At 42.3% G+C, this 13098-nt stretch overlaps 1 protein-coding gene across 1 annotated transcript in view; it reads right to left on the bottom strand.

The window, feature by feature from the left end:
- Positions 1 to 13098, bottom strand: part of WDR49 (WD repeat domain 49) — a 150541-nt gene that overhangs the window by 106510 nt on the left and 30933 nt on the right. The window contains exons 3-4 of the mRNA XM_020805758.3: positions 5081 to 5524; positions 1553 to 1729 (exon numbers count right to left, since the gene is read on the bottom strand). Of these exons, the coding sequence (XP_020661417.3) occupies positions 1553 to 1729; positions 5081 to 5524 (621 nt within the window). The remainder of the gene's footprint in view (positions 1 to 1552; positions 1730 to 5080; positions 5525 to 13098) is intronic.

Below are 13098 nucleotides of genomic sequence, written 5' to 3'. Positions count from 1 at the left end.
TCTTAGGGCAGAAAACTTAAGAGAGCTTCTGTGGAGTCCTTGGAACCTGGGAAGGTGTAGGAAATGGTCATTGGTTCAAAAATGTGAGATGTCCAAGTCCTTCTCTCTTTGCCACCGTATGTTCCTCATCCACAGCCTTTTCAGTGACTTATGTCAAAGGAGCAGAAAACAAAAACAAGTCTGAGAAAGGTTTCTCATATCTCATAACTCCCTGATCCCTGCACGCATTTGACATTCTTCAGGATTCGGACCTGGTGACACACATTTTGGGCCTGATTACACTGGCCTTTAGCCCACTGTTTAGTCTGCTAGAGGGAGGGGAGGGGTTTTGCTCCGTTTGCTGGCAATCAGATGATGTAATTGCTAGATTGAACCAGTCTGTCCCCATAGTGTTCCTACCCGTACCTTTTTGGGCCCCTGCAGAGGCTACTCCTTTTTTGCATGCAGGTAGAATTGCTCCATGTTGGTTCATTTCCAGTATGGGTGATTGCTGGGATTAAACCAAAGCAAAGCTTCCTGCTTTAAAATTCCCCAGCTGGTTTCAGTTTCCCAGTATCATGGGGAACGGGATAGTACGGCTGGGTGGCAAGACAGGAAATACCCAAACCCAGAAACTATCACATTACCTACTTAATGAAACTGGGAAATTAAAAACATCCTTCATTTGCTCCCCATGGAATAGAGTGAAGAAGCAAAGTTTGTCTTTAAAAAGCCAGTTAGGGCAGTGTTGATGTGCTGTACCTTTTAGAGAAACCATTTAAAATTGAAGGCTTCCTCCTGGAAGTAGGAGGGAGGAGACAGGAAAATCTTTAAAAATTGAAAGCTTCCTCCTGGAAGTAGGAGGAAGTGGGAGGAGACAGGAGGGAGCAAGGAGGATCCCCCCCCCAACTTTCCTTTGCTTTTCTTATGGTAAGCAGAACAAATAGGGTCACTTGAGGTGCATATGCCATATAGATGCATGGCATAGTGGATATTTTCCTCACCTTAAATGACCATATTTAGTCCACACTGGCCCATTCCAAATGAGCCATGCAGCCAAACCCTTTGTGGGATATGCCATTTTCATATAATATTGCCACAAAATATACTGAGGCGAGTCAAACATGTTCCCGTCCCACTTTTTTCTTTCAAACCATACAGCTAGCAATTCTCTATCACACAAAAATACTGCAACCATTCTTCTGAAATTTACAGAAGGATGGTGCTACCTTTTTGCTAACCATCTGAAAAGTTTAGTCCCATCTCTGACAACTACGCTTTTGTCAAGGACAGTAACAGAATATGGTTCTATTGACTCTTGATTGGGTTTCCCACAATGAAGGCAGTGCTTCATATGCAACAAAATTTCCATCCAGGACTCCTTAAACCCTCATGCCTGATCCAGAACAGTAAGAAACAAACCAGATTTTCCTACTTGTCAGGGAGCTTCACACCCTACCCGTTTATGCACCCAGTCCTGCAGACAACTCTAGTCTGTACAACTGAACTAACACAATTGGGTTGATGTATAAGAACTCCATCATGATATGATCACGTAAGAAAATGTACTTGCCTGCCCACAGACATCTCCCATCGTCAGAATAGCACTGTTTCCATCATGAGGATTGTACCAGTAGTCCATACATATGATGGTTCCTTCAAAGCCCTGAAGCTTGTACTGATATGAGAATCCTTGTTTAGAATTCAGTTCAGCAAAATAGATCTCTTTGCTCGTAAATGCAACAGCTATCTATGGGGAGAGTGAGACAGAATATTAATATGGAAGATGGGAGCACTGATCCTGTCTTTTCACTCCTAAGCCTTCTGAAAGTCCTTTTTATCTCTCAAAAGCCCATCCATTATCCCCTACCACCTTTCTGGCCTCTGTGGTGTCAGCCTTCTCTGCCATGGGGATCTCTAGCTTGTGTTAAGATATAATTCCATCAACCCCACGCTTTGTGTCTATCCTGACAGGCATGGGGTGTATTGGAAATGTGCCAGGTTGAGAAAGCTGCCCTCCTACATGGCATGTATACTGCCAAACTCTTTTCCTCCAACATCCCCTGCCTGCCCTTCTGTTAATCCTTTCCTGTAGGATGATTCCTATAAGGCCTGGCCGTGGCAGCTGGAGCTTACATAGTCCAAAACATACCCTGCATTCTCTGCCTAGAGTCTCTCTCTCCCTTGATAATAATTATATACTGTACTGTCAAATTAGTTGTGATTTGTGGCAATTATTTCCAGGGTTTTCTTGGTGTAGAATACTCAGAAGTAGTTTACTTGTCTGTTCACCCATAGCCCCCCCAAATCCTCCAGAAATATAATCTACATTTTACTTTTTTAATATTTACCTTTGCAACCCCACTTTCCTACTTTCCTTTCCTTAATAATAATAACAATTAAATATTAAATCAATGCAACCTTGTTGGGGCAGAAGATGTTTCCTTAACGGATATCTATGGCAGGATGTTATTGCAAAGTGCTGTGTTCTGTTTTAGTTTTCAAGGTAGACTTCATGCGTTTATTGGCTTTATGATTTGTAATGGTCTTGAATCTAAGTTTTTAGAGGAAAGCAGGCAAGAATATATAGTGCCTTCAGTGCTAAATAAATAAATGAAATGAAATATTGACCTCTAGAACCCTCTGGCATAGTAAGACAGGTAAGAAGTAAATCTTAAAGCACAGGTCAACACTTGTGCACAGTATGGCTGTTCAGTTCCTTCCACTTCTTTAATTTAAGAGCGTTATTTGATGACTGTTCACATAGAAGATGGGCTGCTGGATGATTACCAGCACAGCTGCCCTATAGTACTGTACAGGGATTTCATCAGCGCTTAAAGCTATTTTTTTAGATTAGAACTCCTAAGACCACCACCATGACCGACCCCAGCCAACATGGCCAGTAACCATGCTGTGACTGGGGAATTTTGTGCACTGTAGTTCCAAGAAGTAGCTTTTTCCAGCTCTCTCTGAAAGCTCTCCATTTCTCAAACTGGGAAGATAATTGGAGCCCCTTTGCCACCGTTTTTGACTTGGTCTTGTAAATTATTGAGTAAATATTCGTTTGTTACCACCTAGTCAATTCTTCCTCAACAAGGTTTTTGAACGTTGATATTTTTGTGGCTGTAATATGGACAACATTAACAGATTCAGTAATAATACTTCAGATTATTTTACTTCATTGGGAGAGCAATTTGAGGCGGTTGAAGAGGCTGGCAATCTTTGGCCTTTTGATAAAAAATTATTTTAACTGATTTGAAAATATATATATATAAATGCATGTTCCTAATGATTAACGCAACAAATTAATACTATAGTATTAATCATCATCAAATCAATCATCACCACGCGATAGCATTATAATACTATTATACTACAGTATAAATGTCAGTATTTTGATACTATAGTATTAATTTTAGTATACTTTTAGTATTGGTTTTAATTTTCACTCAAAAGATGATAGGCAATGAATTAATTTCTAATCTGCTGTTTAAATGTTAACAATAGTGCTAAAGTTCTCAGTCGTAATCATTCTACTCCCTTCTCATCTACAAACTGCTTCCCACTGCACAAGGTTGCAGAATCAGATAGGCTTCCTCTCCGGGGAGCGCCCAAGGAATTATAAAAGAGGTGACCATGGAAACCTACTGTTCCTTCAGAGGAAATTACAAGCAGACTACTAATCTGGGAATCTCTGTCAGAGGGTGCCACTCTCCTCGTGTCATATTTTATTAATTGATTGATTTGAAATGTTTTTACCCCACCTTTCTCGTTCAAAACGACTCAGAGTGGCTCACATCATTAAAAGACAATATTTAAAAGCTAAAAGCAGAACGTGTACAGATATTTCAAAAAGAATTACACAAATATTATACTGAAAACAGTAAAAACAATCAATGCTAAGAACACATTTAAGACACAACAATCCGTCTAAAAACTCCTCTCAGTCAGCCAGTCACTAAGCCTGCCTGAAGGGGAGGGTCTTTACCTGCTTGCCAAAGGACAACCAAGATGAAGCCAGGCATGTATCACCATAGCCAAGTCAGACATCTCAAGGAATGGGAGCAGGTGGCACACTGGTTTTAATGGTCTAAAGGCACTCGTGGCTGCTGCCGAAACCTGGGCATCAAGGCTCAGAGACAAATCCAGGAGCACCCCCAAACTACACACCTGTTTTCAGAGGAACAATAACCCCATCCAGCGCAAGCTCAATCTCTATTCCTTGATCTGCCTTTCGGTTGACCAGAAGCAACTCTGTTTACCTGAATTAAGTTTCCCTTTATTCACCCTCATCCAGTCCATTACTGCTCTAGAGCCGAAATAGGATTAGGCATCCTTCAGTCTCAAGAGACTATGGTAACATGCTCTGTATGGAGGACTTGGAACAGCGTCTAGTGTGGCTGAGAAGGCCAATTCAAGAGTGACAATCCCTTCCACACTGAAGACAAATACAATCTGTCCCCTTTCCAGCTCCCTGATTTTGCTGCTTTCGGGACTGCCTCTTTGCCACGGCCTGCCAGACAAGGGTCTTTTCAAATTGGGAGAGGCCGTGATGCAACGCCTGCCTGAGCTGAACGCTCAGATGTCAGGGTTTTCAATCTGTTGAGATCCATTCCGAAGGCCTTCAGATCCCACTTGCAGATATCCTTGTGTTAGCTGACAAGGAGAGATAGAGCTGGGTGTCATCCATATACTGGTGACATTGAACCCCAAAACTCTGGACAATGACTACCAGTGGTTTCATGTAGATGTTAAATAGGGGACAAAACAGAACTCTGAGGGACTGCACAGAAGAAGAATGGCACCAGTGGGGGTTTCTGCTCAGCAGCCACCAGGGTGTTTCACTGAGGTGGGGAGCGGCACAATTTAGTGCCCCTTGCGTTCCACCACTTGAATCTGAGAATGCCCTCCACCTCACAGAAGGTCAGTCTTGATCACTGTCATAATGTCTGTGAGGTGCACAGAGCGTTGAGGAAGCAATAGTAGCGCTGGCTTGGAGACAAAATAGGGTGAAACAGATGGGAGTGCTAACCACTTTGGGAAGTTATCTGCCTTGACATTTCAAAAGCATGAGTCCACTTCCACTGAGAGAGTTACTCACCTTGTTAACATTGGGCAGTGCAACCAGAGAAGTTACCCAGAGGTGTTTTGGTTTTACAGTTTCCGTGGTAATCTGAAGGGTCCTCTGTAGCTTTAAATTTTGCCCCCAGAGACCAAGCAATCCACTTCTGCTCACGGTCAAGTAGCTGGAGTGGGTTTTCAAAAACATGACCACTTGAACAGCATCTTTATGGATTGGTGGAAGAAACTGGATCTCCTTCCACTGAGGGAGGACCGATAGCTTGGTTCGTTCATCCTTCTCATAGAGCTCAAGCAGCATAAAGGAAGTCAGTTTGTCCCAATCAATGAAACCTTCATGGACCAAGTCTATCTTATCAAACAATTCTCTGAACTCTTCCTTAGTGCCTTGTCTAATCTCTGTGGACATTTTTTCCATGAACTCTTCTCTGGTCATCTTCCCTATATTCCCACTTGATCCAGGACACTTGCAAGAAGAACACAGAGAAGAGAGTTTCAGTTTAAAGAACCGCAGGAGGGCATGATTGACATGGAAATCAGCATTGACCTACCACTGCAAAACTCTAAACTGTATTGCAAAAAAATTAGATACTTAATCATGTGGAATGCAGCAGCGGAGTGCAGTAGTTGTGACTACTGAGAAGGAATAAACACTGGAGAATAGTAATAAGGCAACAGGTGGTGGTACTTGCCTTTTCCAAGCACGAAAGAGGGAAAGGGGGAGTTTTGACATGCTTTGGCCTTCCCTTCTGGGCACCATTATGAATTGGTGCTAGAGGGAGAACGCTAGTGAATGGGCAGTAGAGATTTGAAAGCAATTCATTTATGTCACTGGCTGAAGTGTTTGAAAAGTAATTTGTTACAGTTACTAACAGCAATGTTTTAAAAGTGTAACTCTTAACATTTTTGTTACTTTTAAAAATGGTTTAGGAAAATTAGAAGGATGGTATCAAATTTCAAAAATCCTTGTCAAAATGTACCAAATGCTGAAAAATTCTCTTTAAATGTAACAATTAGAAATGGCTAGAAATATTACTCACTGCCAGCATTGAAGTAACATTGTTCCAACTATTTTTTACTTTTGAACCATACTCCTTTGTTAACTCATTACTTGAGATATGTACATTACATTATTTCCAACTATTGTAAGAATGTAGAGAATATTCACAAAGTTTTCTCATTGTCAAAATATCAAGACATCCCATTTAAAACAACTGTCAAGTGCTCAAGATACATGCCCGAACCTGAGTGGAAAGATTAGTGGCTTTCGTGACTGCAGCAACAACAGCAGAATATATAGGTATTCTGTAAAATATGCTTTCTACACACACACACACACACAAACTGATCTCCAACAAATGTCCAGGAAGGAAGGAAAGAAGGAAGAGAAAGGAAGGAAGGAAGAGCACAGAAATTCTCATCGTTGTAACTAACAGAAAGAATTTTACCTTTACTCATGAATAGGTCTTACTGAGCTCACTGGGACTTGATTCCAAGCAAGCATGCACAGATTTGGACTACACATTTTAAAGGTATCTCTATGCTTATTTATACAGACATACATCCCATTATAGCTGGTTGGATTAGTTAGGCATCCATCAGTCTCGAAAGATTATGGTAACGTGCTCTGTATGGAGGACTTGGAACAGCTTCTAGTGTGGCTGAGAAGGCCAATTCGAGAAGAACAATCCCTTTCACACTGAAGACAAATCCAATCTGTCCCCTGTCCAGCTCCCTGATTTTGCTGTTTTTGTGACTTCCTCTTTGCCTCGGCCTGCTGGACAAGGGTCTCTTCAAATTGGGAGAGGCCGTGATGTACCACCTGCCTCCAGGCTGAATGCTCAAATGTCAGGGTTTCCCATCTGTTGAGGCCCATTCCTAAGGCCTTCAGATCCCTCTTGCAGATGTCCTTGTATCGCAGCTGTGGTCTCCCTCTGGGGCAATTTCCCTGCACTAATTCTCCATACAGGAGAGGTTGGAAGCTCAGTTCCCCACTGTGCCTCCTGAGAGAAGAGCCAACGTGAGTGGCCTTGGGCAAGGTGCACAGTCCCAGCATGCCCTCAGAAGAAAGGAATGGTTAACCACTTCTGTATATTCTCTACCTAGAATCACCATTGTTATTATTTAGCAACATTATATTCAATGGATTTTCCTCCCAAGAAGTATAGATTGGAATACATTTCTAACTGCCTCCAGAAGGTGGTGTTTTTTGCTTTTTGTTTACTTCATTCAACAGGTATGCTAACAAAACCAATTTTTAAAAACACGAACATGCTGTTTCCATAAGAAATTTTACCGCTTATTTGAATATATAGTCAGTTCCTAAAGTAAGAGTTATCCCTGTAGGCTACAGACGTTGGTGGAAACAAGACTTTGCATCCTCATAAAATAACTGCCAACTTCAGAAAAATAAGCTGGTTAACTGGGCCTCCTCCACTGCAGTACCTGATTGTAAAAGACATTTTCCTGTTTCAAGTACCTGAGACCATAAAATGATTTCCAATGCTTAGATGAAAGGCTGCCAGAATAACTATTCTGGATCCTTCAGTTAGAAGACAGTCTCTTTATCCTATTTAATAATCACCTAATCTATTCTTCCCTGGAGGCACTTTTTTATTATTATATTAAAAGAATTTTGTAATATCCATAAATGAAAATGTGGAAGGGGCAAAGAGGGAGGCAGGGATAAGAAATATTGCTATAGTTCAGAAGCTTCTTCCTAATCCACTGTTGCAATTAACAGTTTAACTGGAGAGCAGCTTTTTTAAAAAAAGCACTCCAGTTTTTACATGTAATATACAAGGAGGGGGAAGGGGTATCTAAAGTGCAACAGTGTGATAACTTCCTGGGAAATCAAGTTTAATTAATTTTCATATAAAAATCCCATTAATATTTCAACGCTATCTATTTCACTGTGCCACACAGTGCATTAACGAAACAATATTTTAGAATGCAAATTATGTTCCACTCACCCCTTTAATTCTGTGTCATCTTTTTCTTTTCTTTTCTTTTTCTATGGGTAGCAAACAGGAATCTGAACTGATTCACGATGCGCTGTTGTTCATTAAGATAGTTTTTGGTAGTTTAAAGCAACAGAACTGTCAAATCGAAAATGATTCCTGCTGTCAACATCAGTGCAATTGTGACTAATTGACACCTGTAAATTTCAGCCCATCCAAGGGGCACTATCAGAAACATTGAAAACATTAAAAAGTAGATTTGATCTAAGATATTTTGCTGTTTGAGATGAGACAAAAGATGCTCCCGCCCAACAAGTCAAGCTACCAAAAGCCAGCCTTATTATTTTGGCCCCTGAGGCAAAGCATAACACACAAGCCTCTTCCCATTCTTAACTGTAAAAACACAAGTCTAACTAATTATATAAATATAACTGGCTTCCCTTTCATGATACTCTAAATCTGCTTCCAGAGGCAATGCCTCACCCTGCGTAACAGTAGGGCTGACCCTGATGTTGGGTTAACATGGAGGAAATAGAAATGGGGATCCGCACAAGAAGATGGCCAGAGGCAAAAAGATAACATGGTTCCTTGATCTGCTAAAAAATGGCTTCCTGAAGATAAACATGAAACACAGTCCATAGAAGTCCCAGATGTAAGGAGGCTTCTCAAACCTTCTCCACTAAACATTCACTGTAAGGTAGGAGGTAGAAAGTAGATCAAATTTATTTGCCTTCAGCATCAACATGGTCACTCTGCCCTCATCACTGCACATTCAGTGCAATGTCTGGATAGTAAAGCTACATCATTTAGTGGTATGAACTAGAGTTGACAGTTAATTAGATGTGTACATATGCCATCTGCATTCAGAGCTTTCATGAGGCACAGAGATCAATAGGAAGGTTCAGCAGACATGACCTCCGTAGGAATTAGTTATTTGTTGGTTACATTAATGCCTTCATCTGTTCCAATAAGCTTAAGACAAGGTACACAACTGTCTTCCTCACTTTGTCTTCCTCACCTACCTGTGAGGTAGGTCAGGCTGACACAAAGTGCCTCTGGCCTCCCTTTTCCTGGTGAATTTTATAGCTCAGTGGAAGCGTGAACCTTCAGTCCTGGCCCAACAGCCTCAGCCACAACTACTGCACTGGCTGTCTAAGTCAAGCTATTCCTGGATAACCCAGAAGCTGTACTAACAAGAGCAAAATATGTGCTTTTAATGGTTGAGCAGTTCTATATTGTTGGAAGGTAAAATGCTTATCATGGTATAGCACGTCTTTTTTATGCACAGTGCCCTACAATCAACACCTTGGACCTCCAGTTTAAAGGGTCTTAAGAAACAATCTCTGCCTCAAGCGAAGAGGAACCATTCCCATTCAACTGAGTAAGAAATTGGGGCCTCCAGGACTTTAGCAATAATGCTAGGAAAGTTTGAAGTCAGCAGGAAAAGAAGAAAATAAAAAATGAGATGGATGACACCCCCCCCCCCAATGGAAGCAAGAAGAGTTCACAAGAGGTGAGCAGGATATTTGTTGAGGGCAGGATATTTTGGAGAAGTCTTATTCATAGGGTTGCCATAAGTCAGAGGTGACTTGACGGCATGTAATACCAACATCTTTCCAGAATGCTGGTATTTATTTATGGTATGGACAATACAATCAGATTACACAGAATACCATGGATTGTTTTTACTGGATTGTTATTATTTTTACCTAGAGGAACAATAACCTGCCTGATGCAATGTAGTGAGTAATACAATTGGTTCATTTTAATATATAATATTAGAAGCTCTTGTTTTTCCTGTAGACCTCGCATGAAAATCTGTATGCCTTGGTTAAATTATCAGTCCAAAATCTTCCACTTTTAATTTCTTTAGTATCTCTGGAAAGATGCATGGAAATATTTTCCAGTTCACTCTAGTGGTCAATTCTGACAACAACAACAACAACAACAACAACAACAACAACAACAACAACAACAGCTGCTGCTGCTGCTACTACTACTACTACTACTACTACTACTACTAGTAGTAGTAGTAGTAGTAGTAGTACCACCACCACCACCACCACCACCATTTCCAGGTACGCATACTGAGCTGTGGTTTTACTTCTTCTAGGACAGAGCATTGTGGAACTTTAAAGACTAATAGTCCTTTTTTGACTAATAATAATTATAAGTCAATTCTCACTTATGGCAACTCTTTTCAGGATTTTCTTAGTAGATAATACACAGAAGTGGTTTACCATTTCTGTCTTCTGCAGGCTTCCTGAGCCTGTGCAGCTTGCGCAAGGTTACACAGGTTGGCCCTTCTGGGATTCACAGCCGGGAATCAAACTTCCAACTTCTGTCTCTGCAGCCAGATGCCTAACTCACCAAGCAATCCAGCTAGCTGTAAATCTGATATAGTACAGTGGTGCCCCACATGACGACGATAATCAGTTCTGTCAAAATTGTTGTACAGCGAAATCATCGTCATGTGGAAAAAAAACCATTGGAATGCATTAAAAACCGGTTAATGTGTTCCAATGGGGAAATACCTCATTGTCCAGTGAAGATTGCCCCTAGAGACCCGCCAATCAGCTGTTTAAAATCGCTGTCTTCCGAAGCAGGGGTCCGGAAGACAGCCATTTTGCAAAGGGAAGCCAGCCATTTTGCAAAGGGAAGCCATATTGTGGAGCTGGAAAAAACATTGTTTCACAATAACGATCGCAAAAAAGTCATCGTCAAGCGATTTCGTCATCATGCGGGGTCGTCGTAATGCAGGGCACCACTGTACCTTTAACATAATTTGAAAAATACAAAAGATAAAATAATATTTCCTTGGCTACTTAAGACTGATACATAAATGGGGTAAAATTTATTAAAATGCTTCTAAAATGCTCTTTCAAAGTTAGTTTTGAAAGTAGCTAGAAAACTTTACTAATTACACACAAAAGTATCTTCATAAATAAATAGTTAAGTCATGAATGAATGTGTGGTGAAGCAAAAGCTACATTTGACCAGACATGGTGCTAAGGCCAGATCTCCTAGTCTCTCTGGCCTCTCTGGTCTGGCCCTCTGGATTTCCTCATACGTATAGCCATGCCCAGGTCCAAATAATATAACTGCTGTATAGCTTAGTGGTGCCTGCAGAGCCCAGGGCTGCGAGTTCATTTCCCACTGTGTCTCTTTGACAGCAGCTGGACTTGATGATCCATAGGCTCCCTTCCAACTCACCAAGCAATCCAGCTAGCTGTAAATCTGATGATGTTCTAAGATGATGAGGAGGATTTTGCTTTGGAAATATAACCTGGCTATCCTCTTGTTATTCATAAAGTGGGAGGGGGTATGAAAGGAGTCTCCACAAAGAATATGAGGACTATGAGCACACACAGGTGTCCCCTGGAAAACAACACCCTGTTGGCTAATCCTTCCACTCAGAAAGCACATTGAGTCTTGAGACTATTCTTTAGAAAAATCCCAACCACTTTCTAAGAAGAAAGTAGCTTGTTCTCCTTCTCAGCAACGACAAATACAATGGTGCCTCGCTTAGCGATCGCTCCGTTTAACGAAGAAATCATTTAATGATGCTGTTTTTGCGATCGCAAAAGCGATCGCTTTGCAATATTTCCTGTGGGGAAAAATCGCTTTGGAATGATCGCGTGGAAGCGATCATCGCAAAGCCTCCATTTTCGGCCAGCTGATCGGTGGTTCCAAAATGGCCACCCGCTGTGTTGCCTCGCTTTAGAGGCACCGAAAATGGCTGCCGCAATGGAGGATCTTCGCTTTAAGGTTAGTTTTTAGCCCATAGGAACGCATTTAAAGCGTTTTAATGCGTTTCTATGGGCTTTTAAAAATCGCTTAGCGATGTTATCGCTTAGCAGCAATTTTTGCTGCATGGATTAACATCGCTAAGCGAGGCACCACTGTATTATAATTCAGGAGGCCACCATTTTTAAAAACTTCACTGTTTCTATCTCGGACTGGAGCTGTGAGCCATTGGCATGTGAGGAATATCTGCATCTCAACATATTGCGATGGCTTGATCTGTTAATCTTCTCAGGAACAACAAATCCCTGGTTCCCTTCTTTCAGCATGGTTCTGGGGGTGCGCTTGCCAATGCCCCCTTAAAGCAACAGTCCAATTCTGGCTCTTGATAAGCTACTCTGAAATATCAGACAACTTTCAGGAGCTTGGAATGGTCACGTGTGGGGTACGGGTATAAAACCGGGAAAACTGTAAGCATGCCAACTGGCTGATGGCCAAGCTCATTCACTCTCTATTCGACTCTTCTGAACATCAGAAGGATTTGAAGGCACAGATAAAGACTTGAGAGATTTTCCTTGCTTTGTTATCAGCGCCTTTGAAATTTCAAGCAAGCTATTCATCTTAGAGTTGCTCAAAGAGCTTTTTCTATGATTCGTACCATCCACTTGTTTAAAGCCTCCTGCCTGACAGAATCCACAGAATCGATCATGATTGTACTCTCACCAAATGATACAGGCTTCGCCACTGAACGAAACCGAAGCAGGACAGCCGTTTCAAGTTCGAAGGCCTGCCATTGGATAAATTCAAAGGTGAGGCTTAATTTAAGCAAGACGTTAGTAGTAGGATAATGGTAGCTCTCATCAAACTCAATTTTGACAGGTGCCACGCCCCCTTTTGGGACCCTGGACCGGAAGGGGAGGGACTTCCGGCGCCTAGGCTGGACCCAGGCCCCTTCCGGCGGAAGGGGTGGTCCGAACGGTGACGGCAGGGGTTGTGGGGGTCCCCATGGGCCTATAGGGGTCTTTCCCTAGAGTCCGGGGTCCCCCGTGACCCTAGGGGTGCCTGAGGATTGGACCCCGAGGGGTTGTGCCACCCCACGACCCCGTAGGCCAATGGGGAGCGGTTGGAGGTCCTTGGCTAGAAAAGGGGTGGTCGTAGACCATGTCTCGGCTTGCCCCAGCCCCCTGCGTGACGTCAGGGATTTCGGGGGGGACCGTGAGCCTATAGGAGCCTTTTCCTAGAGGCAGGGGTCCCCCGTGACCCTGGGGTGGCCTGAGGATTGGTCCCCGAGGGTTGTGCCACCCCCGCGGCCCTGTGGACCAATGGGGAGCGGTTG

This window comes from Pogona vitticeps, chromosome 3 (assembly GCF_051106095.1).
Source record: "Pogona vitticeps strain Pit_001003342236 chromosome 3, PviZW2.1, whole genome shotgun sequence".
Taxonomy (NCBI): Eukaryota; Metazoa; Chordata; class Lepidosauria; order Squamata; family Agamidae; genus Pogona; species Pogona vitticeps.
Note: the sequence above shows the minus strand (reverse complement) of the source record. Positions and strands in the feature narration are given on the sequence as shown.